Raw genomic sequence first — 27,624 nt, 5'->3', positions numbered from 1 at the left:
AATCGGTCGCTCTTCTGAGTGCGCGATCGTAAATTATATCTTTGTATTGGCGGAGGTGCGGTAGTCGAAGTACCGTTACACACTCTATTGTCTTTTGTAACTGGATGCCTTTGATCACTGCTGTTTCTGTTGCATAAAGGGCAAGAAGGTACCTGATCATCTATCCATTCCTCCCCCTTCTTTCAACAACAGCATTAGCAGCATAAGGGTTGCTTCTTCATTACATTCCACTCATCCTGTTGTAAGAGACCGTTCATGCAGTTGTGAAATACACTAACCACTACTAACAGGAGTAATGGTAATGGCTCACCATAGAATTTTGTTGGGTGGTCAACAGGTTTCTAAATAAGATTGAAAATGTTGTTGAGCATCAGAGCTAACATACACAAAAAGAGTGTGTGTGTGTGTGTGTGTGTGTGTGTGTGTGTGTGTGTGTGTGTGTGTGTGTGTGTGTGTGTGTGTGTGTGGATGGGGGGGGGGGGGGGGGGTGAGAACAATTGCTTCAGTGTTGTGTGTAAAGAAACCGTTTACCAGTATTGTTCAATAGTCTCCTTTCTTCATCTTTACTGCACACTCTGTATATGCAAAATAGTGAAGCACTGGCAGGATAATGGTGCCAAGTGAATGCCAAATTTTATCTGTTGTAATTACATAGTATGAGTTGCTTAAGACATAACATCCCTTCTTCTTCCATGAATGGTTCCAAATATTGAACTGAGGTTTTCAGTTAGTAATAGCATGTTGGGCTAAGGGGCATATACCTTGATATGTGATAAAGTGTCTTAACTCTCATATCAATTGAGGTAATGAAGCAAATAAGATTTTTAAACAAAACGATATAATTTTTTTAACGGCATCTGAAAATTCTTGGAAACACAAGTACAGTGATACAATGCTTGTCAATGTCGAGGTGGAAACTCTTTGCAAAACAATCCAAGAAGTATACTAAAGTAAGAAATAAATTTGGCCACAGTCAGGTATTGTGATGTAAACACAGCCAAACAGAACTCTTACGTGAGGCTCTGATGTTGTATGCAGCAGGACAGGCATACACAACTAGATAAAACATTGTTTCTTATACGACAGAGATACAGGGTCAGTTTTGATTTTTCTATTGGGAAATACGGCATGGGCTACTTCTGGTGCATCAGATGGGACTTGGGAAAACTATTTCAATGTATGTACATTTTCAAGTGTGCGTGTGCGCGTGCGCGTGCGGGCGTGTGTCGGGCAGTTTACAGTTTAAACCCTCCCTGTTGCCGCATACTTGTCAGAGCCGAAACAGAAATGTAGGATACCCTTATAATGGTAAACAGCCCTGCTCAGCGAAAAAAGGGAACTTCTGTATTAACTTTATTACATTTGGAAAAAAAAAAAAACTGTGAACTGTCTTTGCCTGGAGATGACTATATGCTTGCTAAAGTAACCACCTGCTGTCAGACACGTGTCTGTAAATTCTTCTTGAAACTCTAATTGGATGGAATACACTTTAAACAAACCAAACTGTTTGATCAAAATCACTGTCACCATGCCACCTAGATTAGATACTTTTGGGTGTGGAACATGTCAGAAAGTATAAAATAAAAAACATAAAACATTTGACTATAATATTTACTACCCTGATCATTTGTCAGGAGATTGTTGAAATAGGTGAATACAATGCGGTAAACTGGAACAGCTAATGTTTACAGAATTAACATGCTGTCAGAATGACACATTATTATGCACTATTAATAAAAGACTCGTACACAAAATACCTAATAAAAAAAATAAACAGTTCCCTTCATGAAACATGGTTTTACAGTGTATTTAAACAGGTTCTCAAATTGTTTACCATCAGCTGCAAGGCACATTTGCGTCGCTGTTTAGGAGATAGGCGAAAAGATGAATCTGCACTGGATCAGATGGCATTGCATGATGTGGTGATTCAGTGGTGCATATCATCTGGTGTAGTTGGAGCTTCATCTTCCTGTGCTTCTCATAGAAAGAAACCAAGAGGAGTCAAATTAAGAGACCTGGCCCGTCACAAACTGCAGCATTCAGTCATATCCAACGGTCAGGAAACTTTCATACAGTATTTGTATTGTAACATGGTAGGACTGAGCTGAGCAGCTGTCGTGTTGGAGCCACATATGTTATTGCTTATCCAATGGTACTGCTTGTACAAGAACAGATCTGCGGTAACAAATTCGAATCATGCCTTGGACATGGATGTGTGTAGTGTCCTTAGGTTTAAGTAGTTCTAAGTTCTAGGGCACTGATGACCTTAGAAGTTAAGTCCCATAGTGCTCAGAGCCATTTGAGCAAGAACAGATAGAATGTTCATAACAAATTATGCATATGTATTTCTATTTAACATGTGTGGTAAAAAGTAAAATCCAACAATGGAATTTAGTATGATACTGCACCATATGTTTATACTTCATGGTCATAATTGTACCTGACAAAGCCAGCTGCCCCTAAGTTCATGTTGCTTAAATGTACAATACCGTAGTTCATAACTTTGCTTCCTCAGTAAAGAGTTCACATTGGAAAATCATAGTGTTGCTTCGTAAGGGATACAGAGCAAACCCGAAATCATGTTCTCAGAGTGCCTGATGACATGACAGTTGACAGGAATGGAATTTGTCAATTCAAGATATGAATGAAACTGATTCCACATTCCTTGGCAATACGTCTCATGCCACCATTTGCTGTATAAAAGTAGCATGTCCAACTTCTCCTCACTGTTGTGTGTGTAAACTTGCAAGGAATATTGAAGGAGAAGTGACCTGCTGATAGAAGACACAATTCCTGTCGGTTCTGCAGTCCATACAAGTGAACGGTCAAAAGGCTTGATATAATGACATAGCCTGGCATGAGCATATTTAGAGTGTAATATTTTTCTGGGATTCTTTTGCGAAGAGTTTCAACCTCAACATTAACAAGCATTGTATCACTGTACTCATCTTTCCAAACACTTTCAGACCATTAAAAGAGTGTATAACTCTATTAAAAAGTCATACTTGCTTCAGTATGTTGATAGATAGTGTTAAGACTCTATCACATACCAAAGCACATGCCCTGCAACATACTATCATTTGCCGAAAACATTATTCCAGAATCTCAAACTATTCATGACATAGAAGGGGTGTTACATATTACGTGACTCGCCTTGCACAGGAGACAGCAGTAAGAGTTTTATTTTGTGGAATGATGGAAACTTCCGTCTTTCAGAAGTGACCAATCCGTCTTTAGAAGAAAAAGTTAATTAGATTAGAAATACGCAAATGTGTACAGCAACACAAGGATGGTATATAATTAAAATTACAAATGAAATTTTTACTAGATTACTGATTAGGTGTCTTAAATAATGATGACAACGTCTAGGGGCTTAGACTTGTAGATAGGTTCACATAGTTGAGATTTCCATAATCTCAGTGACAGCCAGAGAAAAAACCTGTAGAGAGAACCAAATATACAAGGGTTATTCAGTAAGTAATGCCACACTTTTTTTTGTGTCAGAACATATTTATTGTTAAGAGTCAGAATTTGGTGACAATATATATCAACCTGTCTTGTCCGTGTCCTATTTTTCTACCTAGTTTCCATCATATTCTATTGCCATTCGACAATGTTGAGGAAGAGCGTGTATTCCCTTCTGGTAAAAGCTTTTGTCCTGTGGGTGTAGCCATGATTTCACTGCATTACTGACTCTCTCATCACCTTCAAAGTGCATACCTTGTAGAGAATCTTTAAGTGCCATTTGGCACGCATGATGGCATCAGCGTGTCTGGAGCAGTGACTTGGCAGGACGTCCCAAGTGTTACTGATCATGGAGCTCTGTTTCTGCATTTCCTGAGGCTGTAACTTTCTCTACCTATCTCTCAACTTTACTCCTATCAACTGCAGCATCACCATACATTGCACACAAACGTTTATGGATGTTCGCCACAGTTTCTCTTTCTGCACACAAGAATTCAATAACAGTACACTGCTTGTAACGTGAGTCATATGTAGACGCCGTTTTGATGCTGTACGACGGCTCTGCCATCTGCCAGAACGGTTCGAAACTTCATAGGCTCACAGTACAAACATCAAATGTGAAGCACCAACAAAGATGTTTGTCTGTGTATATTAATGGCTTTTTTAAAAAATGTGGAGCATTACTTATTACAGAAAAATGAAAGAAAAATGCAATAGAAAGAATCCATGGAAGTAAGAGATACTGTCAAAAAGGAAGACAGAATGAGGAGGCGGCACACAGAAAAAGAAGGCAAATAGGCAAGATGCGGAAAGAGAGTACTACTACTGTCAGGTAGAACCAGATGGTTATGTAATTCAAAATGCAGTTCCAGATTCCAAACTGAAGGAGTTGGCAGTGTCTTTATGACAATGGAGTTGTATTCGAAAGGAATGGGGTTCAAATTCCCATTGGTCATACTGATTTAGATTTTATGTAGCTGCCCCAAATCTTGTCGAGCTGATTATGGTTCTTTTGGCAACAGTGTGATAAATTCTCTCATCCCTCCTCTGCTAAGCTAATGCTCTTCCTCTAACTGCCCCATTATCATCGCAACTTTAAACTCGTAATCCCCTTCCCTTCCTGTTCTGCTACTTCAGAAGAAACTGTGCCAGAAGTAGGAATCTGCCTAAAATACCAAAAGGAGCCCATGCGTAATTATTTCATCCAGTAATTTCTTCATATTGGACATAGTGTATTATATTATTAGTAATTTGAATTAATAGTGGTTCCATTTGCATAAGTAGAGCTACAAATTATTCAAATTCGTGCATTTGCTCTTATGTCTCTGGACAGATTCATCTACTGTAGTCTGAATAGCATGAGTGTAGGTAGTTTTTCTGTGAGAACTCACTATCATTAAGAGTTTAAAGCTGATATGAAACTAGCTTGCGAATGACTCTCCTTTTGATTAAACCATGCAAAATCCTGGATGGAATGACAAAAACATGAATTAACAATAGATTACTACTCATGGCATAGAGGTGGTGTTGAGACAGGCAGCCACACTTGAACTAAACCAATCTATTGTGGATAGTCTTCCACCAGATTTAGAAAATGTATGATGCTCAATTGTGGCTGGATACTGATCTCCACAGAGAGAATTTCTGCCTTCGTTGGGCAACTCCTTCAGCCTTTCAGCCACAACCTATTCTCCAACAGAAGACACTGATCATTTCTTTACAGATTTTTCACTGTTCCTGTCTCTCTGTCTGCCAATTCCACCTCCCTCTACGCCAGTATCCCTGCTACTTATTGCCATATCACCTTTTAACACTACCTTTTCCAATACCTGCCCACCTTCAAACTTGCAGCCTCCTTCCTTGTTGCCGTGACCATCGATATCTTCAGCCATAATTACATCTTCTTTAAAAGCATCACCTACAAACAAATCTGGAGTACAGCTATGGCTGTGTGGCTATGTCATCCTATTCATGAGCCATCTAGACGAATCCTCCCAATCCACCCAGAATCCTAAACCCACCACCTGGTTCTGATTCGTTGATATGTTCATGATATGAACTGAGAACATCCTATCCACTTTCCTCCAGAAAGTTAGAAACTCCTCCCTCAGTCGCTTTGCTTTTCCTCCTCAGCCCAACAAGCCACCTTCCTCATTGTCTACCTCCATGTGATACATGGCTACATCAGTATCTCTGTCCACGTCAAACCTACTAACCACCAACAATTTCTCCATTTCAACAGCTTACACGCATTGCACATCCCGAACTCCCGTCCATGCAGCAACTCGCGGTAGTAGCATCTGCAGTGACCAGCCGCCTGTCTCCAAGTATGCCAAGCATTCCCTGCAGCCTTCACAGACCAACGTTACCCTCCACACTTTGTCCAGAAACAGATTTCTTGTACCTTGTCTTCCAGTCACCTACACTACTGGCCATTAAATTTGCTACACCACAAAGATGACGTGCTACAGACGCGAAATTTAACTGACAGGAAGATGATGCTGTGATATGCAAATGATGAGCTTTTCAGAGCATTCACACAAGGTTGGCGCCGGTGGCAACACCTACAACGTGCTGACACGAGGGAAGTTTCCAACCGATTTCTCATACACAAACAGCAGCTGACCGACGTTCCCTGGTAAAACGTTGTTGTGATGCCGCGTGTAAGGAGAACAAATGTGTACCATCACGTTTCTGACATTGATAAAGGTCGGATTGTAGCCTATCACGATTGCTGTGTATCGTATCGCGACATTGCTGCTCGCGTAGGTCGAGATCCAATGACTGTTAGCAGAATATGGAATCGATGGGTTCTGGAGGGTAATACGGAATGTCATGCTGGATCTCAATGGCCTCATATCGCTAGCAGTCAAGATGACAGGCATCTTATCCACATGGCTATAACGGATTGTGCGGCAACATCTTGATCCCTGAGTCAACAAATGACATGTTTGCAAGACAACAACCATCTGCACGAACAGTTCGACGACGTTTGCAGCAGCGTGGTCTATCAGCTCGGAGACCATGGCTGCAGTTACCCTTGACGGACGCTGCATTACAGACAGGAGCTCCTGTGATAGTGTACTCAACGACGAACCTGGGTGCACGAATGGCAAAACGTCATTTTTCCGGATGAATCCAGGTTCTGTTTACAGCATCATTATGGTTGCATCCGTGTTTGACAGCATCGCGGTGGACGCACATTGGAAGGGTGTATTCATCATCACCATACTGGCATATCACCCGGTGTGATGATATGGGCTGCCATTGGTTACATGTGTTGGTCACCTCTTGTTCGCATTGACGGCACTTTTATTACTGGACGTTACATTTCAGATGTGTTACGACCCGTGGCTCTACCCTTCATTCGATCATTGTGAAACCCTACATTTCAGCAGGACAGTGCAGACCGCATGTTGCAGGTCCTTTACGGGCCTTTCTGGATACAGAAAATGTTCGTCTGCTGCCCTGGCCAACACATTCTCCAGACCTCTCACCAACTGAAAACGTCTGGTCAATGGTGGCCGAGCAACTGGCTCGTCACAATACGCCAGTCACTACTCTTGATGAACTGTGGTATCATGTTGAAGCTGAATGGGCAGCTGTACCTGTACACGGCATCCAAGCTTTGTTTGACTCAATGCTCAGGCGTATGGAGGCCATTATTATGACTGGAGGTGGTTGTTCTGGGTACTGATTTTTCAAGATCTATGCACCCAAATTGCGTGAAAATGTAATCACATATCAGTTCCAGTATAACATGTTTCTCCAATGAATACCTGTTTATCATCTACATTTCTTCATGGTGTATCAAATTTAATGGCTAGTAGTGCATTTCTTTCACATACCCATTGACCGGGCATAAAGCAGTGCCCTCCCATGACTCAGTGGCATTCATGACTCAGCAGCACTCAGGCCTGGAGCAAGTGAATCACATTCTGCACCAGTCTCTCAACTACCTGTTGTTGTGCCCTGAAATGAGAAATACCCTCACCACCAGTGGTACAGTGTTACTCTGGCAACCATCCAACCTACATCATATTCTTGTGTGTTCCCAACCCATTGCCCTGGCTTGTACCGCTGTAAATGACCTAGATGCAAGACCTGTCCCATAAATCAACTACCACCTTCTTCAGTCCTCTCACTGGCATTTTCTGCTCCTAGTCTATGTTGTCATTCTCTCTCTCTTCCCTTCCCTACTCCCATCCCATTCTCACATGTAGCTACTATCCCCCACCACATCTCCATAGTCCTTCCTCCTCCTCTGCTTCTCTTCTCTTCCCTGTCTCACTCCCAGCATAGCCTCCCAGTGCTGCACTCTCCTGCAGCAATAAAATGTAAACAAGAGAATAAAACCAAAATAAAACTTAAGTTGCAAAGGAGATGTCCAATTTACAACAACACACAGTGCACACACAAGTGCCTGCCAAAAGAAAAGTTTGTTAAAGGCTTTAGGATGAAGACTGTGGTATACCCTATAACAACAAACTGCTTCCGATGAGAGCAACATCACAAATGTTTACATTAAGTTCATTCTGAGCAGCTACCAGCAGGCTCATGTGCATGCACAGTTGTGTTGCGTATGAACTGTGCCTTCTCCCGCTTCTGAATGCTTGAAGTGTGGCTGCAGCAGTTGCAAGAAGCAGTTACGCTACACAGAAAAAATTTTCTGGTGTGCTCAAGCTGCCAGATTCACACATGCGCAGAGCAGTCTGGATTGTAGTGAGGAGGGGAATAGTGACCTGTTTTTCTGTTAAGTGACTTTGCTGTTTCCCCTTCGTTTACAGTTCACATGCCAAATGAAAACAAAACAAATTTGTGGCAGGGAGCTATCAAGTGAATTAAAATAGATTCACATAACTACAGAAGGCTAAAGTACGTTATTAGTTTTCCGATTTTATTTTGTTTTCACATTTTTGACAGTCAAGCATTAATTGTCTTGCACAACAATGAAGTTATTTTTGTCGATTTCTTAAATAAATGTGGCTTTTTGTAACCTTTCCCACAGATGCAGTCAATTTATAAGAAATGAAGTGTTTCATTCCACACTATTGGCTAGTTTCAACTGTTCACTGAATTTGAAGTGCACAATTTTTGTCTTCGGGCATGTATGGCATCATGCTGTAATAAAGAACCAAAATGAGACACCACAATACTGAAAAAGCTTAATATCAGGTTGGGGGCTACTACATTGTGTATCTGGACATATGAATGTGTCCTTCGAGTTAAATTATGCATTTTAGTATGGTTTACGAAATTCCTGTGCTCTTGGAGTATCCTCTGATGTCATATTTCTTTTATGGCATCATGTAAGATCTCTTAATGCTACGTTTGTATGAACAGACTGACTTCCTAAGTCATTATAGCTGCCTACACGTGGTGACACCTGTTTTCTGGTCGTTCTGTGTCACCAAATTCACATTCTTGAGGAAAAAAAACCTTGTGTCACAAAGCACCTAGTATCCAGCTCACGTTGGTCTATTGATTATTCATAGATTTGGAAATGTATCCCTGTTGGTTTTTGAACATTTTTTAACATATTCTAAGTTGATTTCTGAAGGAATCATTAGTTTATTTTTGAATGCGTGCACAGTGTACATCATGTCTCTGCCAGGGGAATCCCGGTAGCATCTCGAAATAAACTTTCCTGCAGTCAGAAGGGGACGGGACTACACAAGCTGAGCAGAATAAAGCGGAATGGGTGAATGCCAATCACTGTTTGCTTATGTAGTTGACTGGGTTTGCGAATGATCAATGTTGTTATAATTACCAGCAAAATCCATAGATTCAGACAACCAAAGTGGAAATAAACGACTAATAGGAATAACAGGTAAAAAAGATTAGGTATTATCTTCTCTGTGTATTGAAGAAAATGAAATTTTGATAGAACATTTTTGACCAGACCGCTACATTACTAACGACCAGTTATACAGGCCCCGGCCGCAGCCGCCTAAGTTCTATTCTGCGAGTAGCGTGGAAAACGCATTGTGTGAACACATAATAACACCTAACCCGAGAATAAATGTGGGAAAACTAAGCCGTTGATTGTGGCAGGGTTGGTTAATATAGTTTCAGAAAGTAAATTATCCTTGCAGATATTGTACATCACATTGAATTTTACAGTCATGTGATTTTCCCCATTCCCCTGCAACTTATCATTTCGAAATTTTGATCCAGGCACAAAGTTCACCATTAAGCAAATGCAGTATTCATAAATATGGATGAAAAAATGAACCAAAAGCTACTTACTTGCACTAAATAAAAAGCAAATAAATGCCTGACAGTAACAGTAATTGCAGGCGATAGGAGTGCAGTCAGCAATGATGATATAACAGCACCAAAATAATGAAGTGTTTCCACTCAGAATTGAATGAAGCATGGTCATAGTCATATTGTTGAAACTTCCTGGCAGATTAAAACTGTGTGCCAGACCGAGAAACGAACTCATATCAGTGCACACTCCATTGCAGAGTGAAAATTTAATTCTGGAAACATCTCTCAGGCTGTGGCTAAGTCATGTCTCCGCAGTATCCTTTCTTTCAGGAGTGCTAGTTCTGCAAGGTTCGCAGGAGAGCTTCTGTAAAGTTTGGAAGGTAGGAGACGAGATATTGGCAGAAGTAAAGCTTTGAGGATGGGGCGTGGGTCGTGCTTGGGTAGCTCAGATGGTAGATTACTTGCTCGCGAAAGGGAAAGGTCCTGAGTTCGAGTCTCGGTCCGACACACAGTTTTAATCCGCCAGGAAGTTTCATATCAGTGCACACTCCACTGCAGAGTGAATTCTGGAGTCATACTGTTGCTCCCAGTGGTGCAGAAGGATGCAAACTTAGTTACAGACTGTTTACATTAGTGGCTAGAGGTATGTGAAATTGAAGTACCAATGTGTGAAATGTAAATAGGTGTTATTTGGAGGTGCCTAGTTGGTATCATAATTTCCTGAACAATATACTTACCTTCCCCCTAAATAAAGGGCTGAGTTAGTGTGTAAAGGGAAGATTCAAATGATTTTTAATTTATGTAAATCATCAAAACCTTTCCAGTAAAATCCTCAAATCTTTCCAGTGATCCACAGCTCATGGTCTCGCAGTAGCATTCTCGCTTCCCGCGCATGGGGGTCCTGGATTCGATTCCTGGCAGGGTCAGGGATTTTCTCTGCCTCGAGATGACAGGGTGTTGTGTGTCCTTCATCATTTCATCTTCATTGACTCGCAAGTCGCTGAAGTAGCATCAACTAAAAAGGACTTGCAATGCGGCGGCCGAACTGACCCACATGGGGCCTCCCAACCAACAGTGCCATACGCTTGTTTCATTTATATTTCCAGTAAAATGAGTAAAATGATTAAACTGTTGCAAAAATTTGACACGGGTTCTTTCTTGTTCACATAATCGTAAGGAAAATTTCACACTCGACTTTGTATGCAACAGTACATCAGTTTGATTAATTGCACATAAATGTCATCTGGTACAACTAAATATGCTGCAGTGTATTAATCAGTTACAAGTGCTGAAAAGAAGAATTACTCTATTCAGTATGTAATTAAATGAAAATGTATAATGCTTATTTTAAACTTGACGTAACTCTTGAGATGCCTTCACTTAGGCTAGAGGGTAGAGATACCATCTGAGGGTATACATACTTTGCATAACCAGTTTTATACTGCTGCTTTAGTTCAACCAGTGAGTCATTCAGAAAAATGAATGTATGGCGCAGTCATAGCTTGTCAAGTTCCTGCACTGTGGTAGCTCCATACCAGGTAGAGATCACACTATTGTTGCCTGAACTGGAAATTTCCCACATATGCCATGGAGTATGTGCCTGTAATGGCTGGGGCCCCGAGGCTCAGTGCAAGAGATCACTGGCCGGTAGCTGTTGCTAGGGCTGGGTGGTGCCCTTGGGGAGAGGCCCCCCCACAAGTGGGTGGCACCATGGTGGATGACTCACAAAGAGCATGGATTAAGCTGCTTTTTTCTGCTGGTGGCTGCAAGCACCAGCACTGTCTTCTGAAGGTGAAGGTTCTTACATTGCAGAGATAGATACACCAAAATGATTACCTCCTGGCTATGCAAATGGAGGAAAGTAGGGCCAAGAGACAAGAATAGAAATACCCCCCTTTTCCGTACTTAGTTTGCTTTATGGCTGATGATGGGGACTCATTTATGGCCATAAAGGGGAAGTAGAAGTGATATTGAAAACTATGATTGGTTCAGTTCTGATTTCAATGGTGTCCTCTGCCCTATCATGAGTGCTGCTCGCCTTGTCAAACATGGTTCCTGTAACTGCCACCCCCCCACAACAGTCTTAATATGGTATGTTGTATGGGCTTCAACTGCAGCCACGTTTTACTGACTAATGGACTGATGATGAGTTATATGCCATTTTGGAGTGACAGTATGCATTATGTCCATTGTGCCAGTAGGGACCAAAGGAAAATAGGATTGTTATTGGGGTTTTCATCATGGCCGTTGAATGCAACTCATAGTCTGAAAAGGTCAAGGTTATGGTGTACTGATGTGATGTGAAACTATGTACCCCCTCTCATGTGGTACTTCAAAATGCACGAGGTTTGGGCACATGTCTTCGCGTTCTAACTTTAGCACTGTCTGTAGAGACTGGACAGATGTTTCCAGAATGAGATTTTCACTGTGCAGCAGAGTGTGCACTGATATGAAACTTCCTGGCAGATTAAAACTGTGTGCCCGACCGAGACTCGAACTCGGGACCTTTGCCTTTCGCGGGCAAGTGCTCTACCATCTGAGCTACCGAAGCACGACTCTCACCCGGTACTCACAGCTTTACTTCTGCCAGTACCTCGTCTCCTACCTTCCAAACTTTACAGAAGCTCTCCTGCGAACCTTGCAGAACTAGCACTCCTGAAAGAAAGGATATTGCGGAGACATGGCTTAGCCACAGCCTGGGGAATGTAGGAGACGAGGTACTGGCAGAAGTAAAGCTGTGAGTACCGGGCGCAAGTCGTGCTTCGGTAGCTCAGACAATAGAGCACTTTCCCGCGAAAGGCAAAGGTCCCGAGTTCGAGTCTCAGTCGGGCACACAGTTTTAATCTGCCAGGAAGTTTCATGGACAGATGTTGCACTCAAATTTTCTTTGTGCCTGACCCCTCCCCCATCTTTATCAGCTGTGTGCAAGAATACAAAGCTCTTGACCAACTGAGTTATCAAAAGATCTAGAAGACATATAATTGATAGCATCCTGCATGTATAATGATGACATATGATATGGCTATGATGACATCATCCTCTCTAGCAACAGAACCCTTGTCTTTTGTGCCTTCTACATCAGGCCCTCAGGACCGGTTGACTACACCTGTTCCTCTAACAGTTGAGGACCCCCTCCTACTGCTTCCCCCACACACATTTTGGAGGCATCGACTCCTCCCTCCTGTTGGTGATGCCAAACCCCAACTGGTGAAGCCGCTCCCTGCTGTGGCATCCCTCACCAGGAAGGGGTCCTTCAGGACACCCAGGTTTCTGCTGGATTTGCTACAAGATATCAGCCATTGGCTGAAGAAGACTGCTGGTCATATGACTTTGCAGACCCCACTGGTTCTGACTCTGTATTTGAGGCAGAGTTCCTGGTGGCACCTATGACACCAGATCTCCCCCCCCCCCCCCCTCCCTTCCCGACACACACACACACACACACACACACACACACACACACACACACACACACACACACACACACTTCAGAACTAATGTATATTGATGCCATATCCTGCAAATGGTGACAGCAGATGACCCCTGGGGCATGACATGCTTCCTTTGTCCCTTCATACTCCAACAGGATACCAATATCATGATTTTCCACCATCTGGGTGAGCTTCATCTCTTATGTGTTTCATCTTTTTCATCTTTCTCCATTGCCTTCTAGGGAACATGCTTCCCAGCAGTGCAGTGCCTGCCCTCTAGGGCTATCAAGGCTATTTTAAGAATTGCACTTACTATGAAAGTGTGTCAGACAGAGTTTGCACACACATTCTGAACTCTGTCAACAGTGAATATGTGCCACTTGATACGTCTTTAGGAGGCTGTGGCTGTTTGTGTGAAAAAGTCTCTGGATTTTACTGTCTGTAATACGTATCTCCCTCCTGATGATGAAGTGTCACAGTAAATGTTGTATGCACTGATTTGTCAGATTCCCCCCACCTATCCTTCCTAATTTTGGGTCACTTCAAAGCCAATAATACTTTCGGGGGTGGAACCTCAACCACAGGCCATGGCAAAATTATCAAAAACTTGCTCACAAAGCTCAGTCTTTGCTCTTGATTACTTCTGCCCCCACACACTTCAGTGTGGTGTATGGCTCTTGTTATGCTGCTATTCTTTCTATTTGCAGATCTCATCTTCTCTCCTCCGTCCATTGGACAGTCCATGGTGACCTACGATCACTTCCTGATTGTCCTGTCCCTCCCTCAACATCACTCACCTGGGCATCCAACCAGATGGTATCTCAACAATGCTGACCCTGCCACAGGGAGGTATCGATGCAGCTGTCCAGACCACAACCAAATGATCCCCTATTCCTCGAGATTCCACCCAGTGGAAGACAGTCATTGGTGGACTTCAGATATCGCCAAGGCCATTAGAGTTTGCAGATGAGCTCTTCATCACCATAAATGACATCCATCGATGGAGCACCTCATTACCTTTAAAAGCCTCTGTGCCCTGGTCCACCACCTAATAAAATTACTGGAACAAGAATGCTAGGAATGATGTGTTACTGTCATTGCATTGTGTAAATCACCTGTTGCGGCCACATGTAGTAAGCATTGCTTCACGCAGTGGAGAATGGCAAAACAGAGGCACGCCAGCGACCGAGGCATTGCGAAGTAAGCACGCACAGACAGCCAGTCTACCAACAGGCTGACACAAGGTCGCACACAGACTGAGAGCCGAGCGAAGCCTGGAGAGTACTGAGCAAGGGGAAAAGGGGCCAGCACACTAAGTTACGCTGCAATATACTGTGGGAGTAATAACAAAAAGCTACCACCGAGTGTAAAAAACATCCTACTGCCGGATATAAATAGTGGAGTGCAGGCAGTAACAGACAGAAGCCGTTAGGAAGTAGTTCGGATCTGAGGACGGACGAATCAATCTTCGTAGGTGACGATTCCGGAAGTCTCTTCCAGCTCGCAGGAGTCATCCGTTTGCCACCAGATGTCATCTTCCACTCTGGAGGTCGGCCCAAGTTCGTTCGGCACCATGACTGACTAACTACAAAGAGAACTTCCAGCAGGACCGGCCACAGTGCGGTCTTGGTCACAGGCGCAGCCGGTGACTGGCGCCAAGACTTCACGGCAACCCGCCCCCACAGCGCGTGGTCTGTCCATGACAGTACCTCATGGACATCGTGACTGACGGCTTCCCAGCCGCCAGTGCAGCAGGCGTCAGCAGCTGACCTCACGGCGACGCGGCTCCGTGGCTCTGTGGACGTGCCCATACTGGGGCGCCGAGCGGCGATGAGTTCATCTCAACCACAGGGCATCCTGGCTGCAATGGAGCACTGGTGGCCTGAGGCTCCGGAATGCGATCAGCAGTGCGCGTTGCGCTCATTGTCAGAGAATCTACAGAGCAGCAGCCAGGCGGAGGGATCCGCAGGGCTGGGCAGCGACGACGAGGGAGAAATTGTAAAGAAAGTTCAATAAATGATTGCAAAACTCCACACTGTCTCAGTCTTTGGTGCAGCCATGGTGTCTGTTGCTAACAAGTGGTGCAAAGTCGTAACACACATCCTCGGGTTTTGGCAAAGGTTCAACACCTCTTGGACACCAGTGCCCCACAAGTGTATCTGGTATCGCCCTGAATGGCACTGTCTGCACTGGTCCAGATGCTCTCATATAACGTTTTACTCTTCATTATGCCGTGAGCTCTGTGTGTGAGAATTATCAGCCTGCATTTTCTAACCTGAGAGCAGGTGGAGCATATTCACTTACCTTTTATCACTTGCCACCTGTTTACTGAGGGGAATTTCTCAGTGCCTGAGCCCTTTGTGATGGCGCGGCCCCAGACCCAGATCGCATCCATAGACAAAAGCACACACAGGTATTGAATGTATGGTGAGCCGGCAACTGTGTTAGAGCCTTGAGTCTCGGGGTCTTTTCGCACTATCCCAGGCCAGTTTTCACCAAGGCCGCTCTACAGATGAAAATTTGGTCTGTGTAGAGTTTGCTATCCGGATTACTTTTGCCTGCTGACAAAATCTTATTGCTCTCTTCTTTTACCTGCAAAGGGCTTATGCCGCCACGAGGTCACATTACATCCTTGTTACCCTACAGAAGTGGGGTCTTCAGGGTCCCATTGTCAATTTTTATCCAGAACTTCTTGTCACACTGTACTCTCCTGGTTCAGGTTGGTGCTTCCCCTAGTACCCATCCATATACAAGGGCACAGGGCTCCAAGGGGCTCTAATAGTGTGTGCCTCAATTTTCTAGTAGCTATCAGTGATCTAGCAATAGCTCTGGGGTCCACAGTGACACCCCACTTGTATGCTGACTATTTTTGCTTGTACTGTTGCTCCTCAAGTGAGTGTTACTGAGCACCACGTGATGTGTGGCATATGAGAGGGACAACTTTGGGCTCTCAACCATGGCTTTGTTTTCTGCTGTCAAGGCATATCATGCACTTCTATCGCCAGTGTACTATCCAACCAGAACTCTACCTTGATGATCAGTTGCTCAATGTGGTGGAGTTTCATTGCTTTTTGGGGCTGGTCTTTAGATGCCAAGTTGATGTTGCTTCTCCATCTTCACCAACCTAAGTGAAAGTATTGATCACACCTTAATATTCTTCACTGACTTTGAACATAATTTAGGAGTGCAGATTGCTCTGCACTTCTATAGCTTTGTGAAGCTCTGATCCTATCGCATCTTGATTATTGGTGTCTAGCATATGGGAGTTTTGGGGGGATGTGGCAAGTTGAAAAGATCAGCTAGGCAGGATTTAGGTACTGCGAGGGTTGGATGAGGAGGAACAATGTAGGTAGGATAGGGTTGGATAGTGGTGCCTCAAGGTGATGGCAGGATGCCAGCAGCTTGGATAACTTATGGAGGTGATGTCTGGAATGCTCCTCCAGGCTCTCAAGAGGACAGAATTCAATGTCAGGGATTTCCCAGTAACAGTATCTTGCAGAGGGAGCAGACTTGTTTCTGGGATGCCTGTACCATGGAGATGTGTTTTTGCAGTACAACGTTTGTGAGAGCCAGAGGCTGGCAGAATCTGAAATCTTGCTCTCCAGGAGCATACCAGACACCAGCCTCCATAAATTATCCAACCTGCTGGCATCCTAATGCCTCCTTGGGTCACTACTATCCAACCTCTATCCTATAAACATTGTTTTTCCTCGCCCATCCCTCATAGCATCTAAACCCTGCCTAGCTGACCTTTTCAACTTGCCACATCCCCCAAAACTACAGACCAACACGCTACCGAATCCAGATCCCAAACATTCCCGTAACACTCCTTTCCACCAAATTTTTTCAGCTCCACAGAAATTCCAAAGATCTCACCTTTAGCCCCCATACCCAATTTAACCATGCTGTTGTGCCACCCAAAATGACGAAAATTTGACATTTTTACTTTTATGCAAGTTATGAAACTATTGATAATTATGCTCTAACTGATGTTTATTTTATTGAAATTTTCGAATACCTCTATTTTAAATAAGTATTTGAAAATAGTCATGCACTGACTTTTCTGAGAATTTTGTTTTGCGTGTGACCTGTCAATTACAAAACTAGAGTGCATAAATCATTTGCAGAAGAGGATGGGCATGAGACTGCATAGACTAAAACAACAATTGGGATGTACTAACAAGGGAAACTCAATATTGCAACCCCACCCCCCCATTTAGTGTTAAAATGATCCAATGGATAGCCCTTCAGAAACTGAACACAAATCAAGCATGGAAATGGGAAGAAGGTGTACTGAACTATGAAAAAAGAAGCAAATCGGAAACAGTGAACGGTCCAAGCTGAAGACGTAAAACATAGAGCTTGTTGTAATAACTACGGCATCATGGTTGTGTGATCACGGTGTTAGACTGCCATGTGGAAGATCCGTGGTGAAACCCCACTGGTGCCCACTTTTTTCCACAAATTATGAACTACCCATCTAGTAATTGCCGTGTCTGTTCTCCTTCTGTAGTCTTCGCAATTGTCATACTATACATTAGTTATAAAACGTGAGTCATATGCAAAGAATATATTACCGGCGCATCATATGCTAAGAATATATTACTGGTGCAACTAAATGTGATGAATAGTGGGAGCAGGTGAGCTGCTATATATACCTTTCACAGAAATGAAAACAACGAATAATTGGATGTGAACTATGTTACAATAAAGGAATTCAAGAGTCAAAACTTCCAAAATGGAACGCAAGAGTCATAACATGTGGTACTTGTGTAGAACAAATAGGAGTTACATACATCTGAAGGTCCCTTTGTTACAACTTGCTGTCGCAAACAGACATTACACCATGACACAGACACAAATTTGAATACAGTGAACAGACACTCAATGACTGGGCGGACGGTTCATAATGTGGTGAAAAAAAAATTACATAAAAATTTTTAAAAAAAGGCATGAGAGAAGTTTGAATACAAATCTCTGCCTTAGCAGTCCAACACCAAAATCGCATAACCAAGATGCCATTGCTATTCTGATTCTGTCAGTGTTGCACATGTTAACCTTGGATCATTCACTGATTCTATTTCGCTTCTTTTTTTGGTAGTTCAGTACTCTTTCTTCCTGTTTTCATACGTGTTCCGTATTCAGTTTTTGATGGGCTATCTCACCACAAAATGTGAGAATAGTGTGATAGGGAGTTTACCATGTAAGTTAACAGATTTGTTTAAGTATAAGGTGTCAACCGACTGTTGAACAAAGTGATCAGTTACACAATATTTATGCTATGGCTATTAGAAGTAACAGGGATAATTTAGATGGTATAGAGAGCGCTGATGAAGCAATTTATTTCCACAAGCTGTCCACAGGTGCTGAGCCAATCCACAATCTGTGTTCCATTGATTGGTGTAAATATTTGAAGGCAAAATAGGAAGAAAATTTCAGACTGTCACACAAACTTACTATACAAAATGCTGCAAGTGCTTGCCAGTTTCGGGATCTTGGCCATCCAGAGCTGTTGAAGAAATGTCTGAAAGGCAACACACAAATGCCAATGGATCTGTTTAACAATGCTGTATGGTCAAGGATACCAAAAAATGTTTTTGTTGGAAGATCAGTGTTCACAGTGTTCTTACTTTAATAATGGCTAACCCAGGAGACGACAGGTTTTTGAATTCTTTGAAGTTCACAAAGATTGAAACACCACTAAAAGTGTGATGAACTTGGACCAGTTGCGGATCGTGAAAGCAGAGATTGCATCAAAAGAAGCCAGATCCAAGAAAAGCATTGGATGAGGAAGATGGAGGAGGAGATGAGGGCTACCAACGAGGAGGATTTTAACGTATTTTGTGTGTATCATTTGGCTGTGTATTAAATTTTTTCTTTCTAATGCAGTTTTCTCAAAATGACATTCTTCAGTACAAATGTCCCTTTCTCTCAGAAGCTTCTGAATGTACACTTTATTTACCACATTAATGTAAATAGTACCATGATGATGTAAGTTTACTTTTGCAGCATTTACTCTAGTAGTTAAAATTCAGGAAATAAAAACTCTGAATGGGGCTCCTTACGAACATGGGGTGCCAAGGAGGGGAAGGAAGCAATTGCGCATGCTGTGTGCATAGCAGAGGGAGTCATTCCTGATTCGGAAATGGTGCTTCTGGATGCCATGAAGAGTACAGGATGCAGCCCACTGCAGATAGTGGCTCATGTCCGTACCAATGATGTGTGCTGCTTTGGATCGGAGGAGATTATCTCTGGTTTCAGGTGGCTAGCGGAAGTGGTAAAGACTGCCAGTCTTGCTTGCGAGATTGACGCGGAGCTCATCACCTGCAGCATCACCGATAGAACCAGCTGTGGTCCTTTGGTGTAGAGCTGAGTGGAGGGCCTGAATCAGAGGCTCAGACAGTTCTGTGACTGTGTGTGCTGGAGATTCCTTGACTTGGGCCATCAGTGGTGGGTTTCTGGTTTCCACTTAATAGGTCAGGAGTCCACTACACACGGGAAGCACTACACGGGTAGCGGGGGCTGTATGGAAGGGACTAGGTGGTTTTTTAGATTAGAGGGTCTCAGGAAACTACAGAAAGGGCATCAGTCTTAAATGGGGCGGGTAAAACACAGTAAGGTAGTTGTAGAAGCGATTGGTATTGTAGTGTAAATTTTTGTAGTTGTGTTGGGAAAGAACCAGCACTCCAGGTCATAATAGAAAGCACTGAAGCTCAAATAGTTATAGGTATGGAAAGCTGGCTAAAGTCGGAAATAAGTTCAGCTGAAATTTTTTCAAACGACCTAACGGTGTTCAGAAAGGGTAGTTTAAATACAGTTGGTTGTGGAGTAATTATTGCTGTTGGAAGTAGTTTACCTTATAGTGAAGTTGAACAATTAGTTCATGTGCCCACTAAAAGCATAAATGGTTGCGAAATCATACGTGACCTCTTAGCAACAAATAATCCTGGACAAATAGGGAGTATGATGATGAATACAGGGATTAGTGACCACAAGGCAGTTGCTGCTAGGCTGACTACCTTAGCACCCACAACCATCAAAAAGAAACTCAAAAGTACATCTATTTAAAAAAAAAAAAAAAAAAAAAGGCCGGTAAAAATGCTCTTAACTCCTTTTTAAGAGACAGTATCCGCTCCTTCTGATATGATCATGTAAGCTTAGAAGTTGGAATGATTTCAGAGAGATAGTATCGACAGCAACTTAGAGATATCTACCACATAAATTAATAAGTGACGGTACTGATCCCCCATGGTATACAAAACATGTTAGATCACTGTTGCAAAAACAACAAAAAAAGCATACCAAATTTAAAAGAACGCAGAATCCCCAACATTGCCAAAGTTTTGCAGAAGTTCGAAATATAGCGTGTATTTCAGTATGAGATGCTTTTAATAATTTCTACAAATAAACTCTGTCTCTGAACATGGTAGAAAATCCAGAGATTTTTGTCATACATAAACACACCAGTGGCAAGACACAGTCAATACCTTTGCTGTACGATAACAACGGTGAAGTCAAATGACGACAGTGCCACTGAAGCAGAATTATTAAACACAGTTTTCCGAAACTCCTTCACCAAAGATGATGAAGTAAATATTCCTCAATTCAAGTCAGGAACAAGTGCCAAGATGAGAAGCATAAACGTTGATACCCTTGGTGTAGCAAAGCAGCTTAAATCACTTAATATTGAAGGCAAGGCCTCCAGACCAAATTGTGTACCAGTCAGGTTCCTTTGAGAGTGTGATGATACAATAGCTCAATATTTAGAAATTACACTATGAGATCAAAAGTATCCGAACACCTGGCTGAAAATGGCTTATAAATTCATGACGCCCTCCATCGGTAATGCCGGAATTCAATATGGTGTTGGCCCACCCTTAGCCTTGATGACAGCTTCCACTCTCGCAGGCATATGTTCAATCAGGTGCTGGAAGGTTTCTTGGGGAATGGCAGCCCATTCTTAATAGAGTGCTGCACTGAGGAGAGGTATCGATGTTGGACAGTTAGGCCTGGCACGAAGTCAGCATTCCAAAACATCCCAGAGGTGTTCTATAGGATTCAGATCAGGACTTTGTGCTGGCCAGTCCATTACAGGGATGTTACTGTTGGGTAACCACCCCGCCACAGGCTATGCATTATGAACAAGTGCTCGATCGTGTTGAAAGATGCAATCATCATTCCCAAATTGCTCTTCCACAGTGGGAAGCAAGAAGGTGCTTAAAACATCAATGTCGGCCTGTGCTGTGATATTGCTATGAAAAACAAGGGGTGCAAGCCCCCTCTATGAAAAGAATGACCACATTATAACACCACCCCCACCACCTCCGAATTTTACTATTGGCACTAAACACACTGGCAGATGACGTTCACTGTGCATTCGCCATACCCACACCCTGCCATTGGATCGCCATATTGTGTACCGTGATTCATCACTCCACACAACATTTTTCCACCATTCAGCCATCCAATGTTTACGCTCCTTACACGAAGCGAGGCGTCGTTTAGCATTTACAGTCATGATGTGTGGCTTATGAGCAGCTGCTCGACCACAAAATCCAAGTTTCCTCTTCTGCTGCCTAACTGTCATAGTACTTGCAGTGGATCCTGATGCAGTTTGGAATTCCTGTGTGATTGTCTGGATAGATGTCTGCCTATTACACATTACAAGCCTCTTCAACTGCCGGCAGTCTCTGTCAGTCAACAGACAAGGTCTGTACATGTCCCTTCATGTTTCCACTTCATTATCACATTGGAAACAGTGGAACAAGGGATGTTTAGGAGTGTGGAAATCTCGCATACAGATGTATGACACAAGTGACACCCAAGAACCTTACCTCATGCAAAGTCCATGAATTCCACAGAGCACTCCATTCTGATATGGAGTACATGGCAGTAGATGGCAGCACAGTGCACCTAATATGAAAAGCGTATGTTTTTGGAGGTGTCCGGGTACTTTTGATCACATAGTGTATATACAACCGCTCACTCACAGAAATATCCGTACCTAAAGACTGAAAAACTGCTCTAGTCACACCAATAACTAGCAAGAGAAATAGGAGTAATCCACTGAATTACAGGTCCATATCACCAACATCGATTTGCAGTAGGGTTTTGGACCATATACTGTGTTCAAACATTGTGAATTACCTTGAAGAAAACAATTTATTGACACGTAGTCAGCCCAAATTCAGAAAAAATCATTCTTGTGAAACACAACTAGCTCTTTATACTCATGAAGTAAGGAGTGCTACTGACTGGGGGTGTCAAATTGATACCACTTTTTTAGATTTCCAGAAGGCTTCAGACACCATTCCTCAAAAGCGTCTTCTTACCACACTGCCTGCTATGTAATGTCTCCTCAGTTGTGAGACTGGATTCATGATTTCCTGTCAGAAAGGTCACACGTTGTAGACAGAAAGCCATCGAGTAAAACAGAAGCAATATCTGGCAGTCCTCAAGGAAGTGTTTTGCCCTGTAACGTTCCTGATTTATATTGACGACATATGAGACAATCTGAGTAGCCCTCTTAGGTTGTTTGCAGATGATGCTGTCATTTATCATCTTGTAAAGTCGTCTGCAAAACAAATTGCAAAATGATTTAGAGAAGATATCTGTATGGTGCGAAAAGTGCCAGTTGACCCTGAATAAAGAAAAATGTGAAGTTATTCATACGAGTACTGAAAGAAATCCACTAAATTTCAATTATGCGATAAGTCACACAAATCTGAAGGCTGTATATTCAGCTAAATACTTAGGGAATTTAAAAAAAAAAAAAAAAAAAAAAAAAAAAAAACTGAGTTGAAACGATCACATGGATAATGTTGTGGGTAGAGCAAACCTAAGACTGTGATTCATTGGTAGAACACTTAGAAGGTGCAACAGGTCAACTAAAGAGACCCTGCTTACACCATGCTTGTCTGCATTAGGTGGGACTGACAGAAGAATCGAAAAAGTTCAAAGAAGAGCAGCTTGTTTTGTATTATCGCGAAATAGGGGAGATAGCGCCACAGACATGATGCGTGAATTGGCGTGGCAATCATTAAAACAAAGGTGCATTTACAGTCAAGTAATGGACCTCTCTTTCAGATAACCCACCTGGTCAGCTTGCCCTAGTCTCCATTATACAGTTTTGGTCTTTCTAAACTCTCGCCACATCCGAGAAACGGCAGAATTATTCATATTAAGCCATCGGGCCACATGAGTTTTTGATTGCCCTGCTTCCATTCTTCCTATGGTCATCCACCGCAGTGTCTGGTAGGTGTCTTCTCTATACAATACTGCACCATATGTGACTGTGTTCGCAGCAATTGTAGGTATGGGACTACCCGACAAACACTATTATGTTTGGTAGATTCCATGATGTCATCATTGGCGTGGTTTTCCGTTGACCGAAATGCCATCTTACATGCAGAACACTATCGTACAGACATCTGTTGTCAGTTTGTCTGATTATATCATGAATTAAAAACACAGGATGATGAAACAGAAGTTTGTTGCTTTAATTTTTTACACCAGTGTAACTACTCACTAAACAAAAAATAAACTGCTGTATGAACATGAGCTCAGTGAATTTATTTTGTGTACTTGCATGAAAAAACTGGACAGGAAATACCAGGGAGGTGTAGTTTGTCTGTAAAATTAAAGGCTAGCAGTGCTCATGGTGGAGGAAGCTGCATTTCCCAAAATAACATTACACATGCCTTACACAGGATGTATACTGGAAAAAACCCAGGCGTTATTCAGAATTCCGGGAATTTTTCATAGTTTTAATTTTCAATTAATTTTTCGTAGTTTTGACTGGTAAGGACTCATACTCTAACAAAGAATAATGTTATAGCCCGCTACTGCAAAATAATACTATAGCAATAAAACAAATGAGAGGAAAAATAAAAAAATTAAACTTTAGTTGCAAAGGAAATGCGCCAATTCCAACAACAAAACAATGTGCACACACAAGCATCTGCCAACAGCAAAACTTGCCGAAGGCCTTAGGACAAAGGCTGTGTAATACTTTGTAACAACTAACTGCTCCTGATGAGCGTGACGCCACAGTTGTTTACATTAGGTTTGTTTGAGCAGTACCTTCACCCTATTCTCTTGCTACTTGAAGCCATATGCTAATCGGAAGAATTTATTCTGGCGTGCCCAAGTTGCCAGATTCGCACATGCACAAAACTGTCTGAGTTGTACTGCGGAATAGGGTAGTCTCCACTTGACCTGCGTTTACATTTAGAGATTTTGCTGTTTCCTCTTGGTGTATATTATTAGTTTGTTTTCTGATTTTATTTCATTTCCATGTTTTTGGCAGTCGGGCAATAATTATCTTGCAGAACAGTGAAGTTAATTTTGTTGGTTTGCTAGAGAAATTTGGCTTTTATTTATTCAAAACCAAGCGTTTCATTCCACAGTATAGGCTAGTTTCAACTGTTCACTGAATTTCAAGTGCACATTTTCATATTCTAGCATATATGGCATTTTGTCATTATAAAAAACTGAACATGAGATACATCACAAAAACCACACTGGACAGCGTAATAATAGGTTGGGCCTACTTCATTGTGAATCTGGATACATGACTGTGCACTTCAAGCCAAATTATACGTTTTAGTATGGTTTACAAACTTCTGATGCTCTTAGAGTATCCTCTGAGGCCCTGTTTCTTTTATGACGTAATGTAAGATATCTTAATGCTTTATACGTACGAACATACGGTCTACCTACTCACGCAAGCGCAGTAATGCCTGTTTTCTGGCACCTGCTGAAACGAACCTGTGTCTAATAGGTCTTGGGAAAATACTAAGAGTCGTGGTTTGAAAAGTGTTATTTTCAGAGTAAATTTCGTTTCACGCAGTCCGCCTGCTTAGCTGAGTGTTAACTTGCATGCCTCCTATGCAGTGGGCTTGGGTTCGATTCCCGGCCGAGTTGGAGATTTTCTCGTGGACTGGGTTTGCGTTGTTCTCATTATCATTTCATCCTCATCAGCGGCATGCATGTCTCCCAATGTGGTGTTGACTGATATAAAACTTGCATTCCGCAGCTGAACTTCCCACACGCTCACGTCCCCTGCAAGAGGAATTAAGTTACGTGTGAGAACGTGCAATGAATTTCTTAAATCACAGTATGTTTGATTCTTGTTTATGGTGTAACATTTTAAGGACCGTTCATTTAGAAGAATTTCGAGCTCAGAAGGCCAGACATTCATGACATTATTTTAAATTTTACTGGCACATTTGCATGATTTATCTTGAAGTGTAACACACACAAAGACCAATATGACATGTGATAGCTTAGCTTCTCTTGTAGCTTATTAATCTTAGAGAACAACATCATAAGTGAAGGCTTAGCTTTTCGTGTAGCTACACTATGTATATAAATTCAAACCATTGACTTTGCTTATTTGTGTGCTCGTGCTATTTAACAGTGATGTTGATATTGGATGACTACATCACATGTCCTATGCTCTGAATATCGGCTTGCGACGTGAGCTATGACGAGCTTACGAAAGGGCATCGTAATCCCGATTTCAGTGCTTTGGGATCTACCATGCTGTATTTGGTGCAATAATGAAAATATTAAACGCATATGTTGCTGCACACCATCAAAGATTTCCAAGATTTTTTGATTCGTTTTCTAAAGTGGCGGCAGAAGTTTTACACCGATGACATATAAAACGTTAACCATTCGAAGGATTGACAAGTTTCCCACTTTTGTGGGAAAGTATATTGTCACTTAACGTGGAGAAAGTGCATTTTGATCCAGGGAAAATTGTATATTTTAACCGGAAAATATCTCTCTCTCTCTCTCTCTCTCTCTCTCTCTCTCTCTCTCTCGTCCACGTATACACTCTGTGTACAAGATGACTAAGAATTAGCTGTCTCGAACATTGTAGAACAAATTGTGCAGAGATTTGCATGGATTCTGTCCATATCCTTTTTTGCATTGGTATTAATAGTAATGCATAAGATTAGGTCAATAGATCACATAACTGGTGAGGAGGTACTGAACGGAACTGGGGAAACAAAGTTGTGGCAGAGCTTGGCCAAAAGAAGGGATCAGGTGACAGAACACATTGCGGGACATTAAGGAATCACCAATGTAGTATTGGAGGGAAGTGTGGGGAGGGGGGGGGGGGGGGGATTGTAGAGGGAGACCAACAGGTGAACACAGTAACAGGATTCAGGAGGATGTAGGTTGCAGTAGGTACTCAGAAGTGGAGAGAGGCGAGGCTCGCACTGGATAGAGTAGCATGGAGAGTTGCATCAAACCAATCTTCGGACTGAAGACCACAACAAGACAAATAACTCATAACTGTATGCCATATTGTGTCAACACACATTGAGGAAAATAAACATCCCTGGGCATGTCGGCACACTGTGAAGCCAGTGGTTCATAAGGTGGGCTGTGGAAGGGTTGGTATTATTTTGTGAAACTCTCTGTAGTTCCTTTTTGTGATGTTGTATGGTAGAGAGAGTGGGGAATCGCCATTTCACTCTTCAGTTTGCAAACCTATGGCAGGGGGAAATGCGTGCCCTCAATCCAGCGACATGTCTTTCCTCACACTAGTTACCTCCACCCCATTCCCCATCCCAACAACCTTCCACCCCGTGACTCCACCGTTAATATAATTCTGCTGCACAGAGATGTGGTATACATGTTTAATTTTTGTTCTTAACCCACTTCATTTAACAATAAACATTTATTTTATATTGTTAAAACATAATAATCTGAGATTTTTCCATCTCACTCCCTTGCAACACAGAAGCTGTTAGACCTAGAGAAAAAATTAATAGGACTTTTTGTAGGAAATTTATTGTAGTTTAATTTTGAGCTGGAAGACATTTTTGCTATAAGCCACTGTCCTTGAGATATTCAAGAGAGAGAGGAGGGGAAGAGACCTTCAGACACGCCCCTCCCCCATCCTCTCTACCATGCCCGTACTCTATTGGTTGCAATTCTTAGTATGTTGTTCATCACATTGTACAGAACATGAGATTGTACAAAAATTTTGCGGCTACACGAATTTTTTCCTGCAATTTTTCTTCGTTGACTAGACTTTCTTGTGTCATTAGTGATGTTAGCGTGAAGAAATGTGATCAGTCTAGAAAGACTAAAAGAACGCTGATGCTATAGCGGATATGCATATTCAAGTCAACTCTTAAACTGTACTGTGGATGCTCCTATCAGAGTTTTTTATTGAATTTGCTTTGAGGTCTTTGCTTGGTTTTAAGTAATCTTATCATTGTCTGCTGAAAGATGCAAAAACATTTAATATATTTGCACTGATGCTTTGCCATAAGATATTCTATTTACATTACTTACTTTGTTGTGTTATCTGCTACAGACCCAGCCTCTTAAGCATTTTACTTTGAAAAGGAAACCAAAATCAGCTGCACTGCGTGCTGAGCTCTTACAAAAGTCTGCTGATGCAGCGAGTAATCTTAAGAAAAACACTGTGCCAACTGTGCCTGTTCGGTCACGAGTTATGCCTCGAAAACTGAATGACACAAGTAAGTAT

The 27,624-nt window shown here is 42.3% G+C and overlaps 1 protein-coding gene across 2 annotated transcripts in view; it reads left to right on the top strand.

The window, feature by feature from the left end:
• LOC126356101 (negative elongation factor A-like) overlaps positions 1-27,624 on the top strand; it is a 149,741-nt gene that overhangs the window by 99,543 nt on the left and 22,574 nt on the right. For both annotated transcript variants that reach the window (XM_050006800.1, XM_050006802.1), the window contains exon 4: positions 27,451-27,616. In XM_050006800.1, the coding sequence (XP_049862757.1) occupies positions 27,451-27,616 (166 nt within the window). The remainder of the gene's footprint in view (positions 1-27,450; positions 27,617-27,624) is intronic.

Source organism: Schistocerca gregaria, chromosome 3 (assembly GCF_023897955.1).
Source record: "Schistocerca gregaria isolate iqSchGreg1 chromosome 3, iqSchGreg1.2, whole genome shotgun sequence".
Taxonomy (NCBI): domain Eukaryota; kingdom Metazoa; phylum Arthropoda; class Insecta; order Orthoptera; family Acrididae; genus Schistocerca; species Schistocerca gregaria.
The sequence above is the reverse complement of the archived record's forward strand: the minus strand, read 5'-3'. Positions and strand labels throughout refer to the sequence as shown.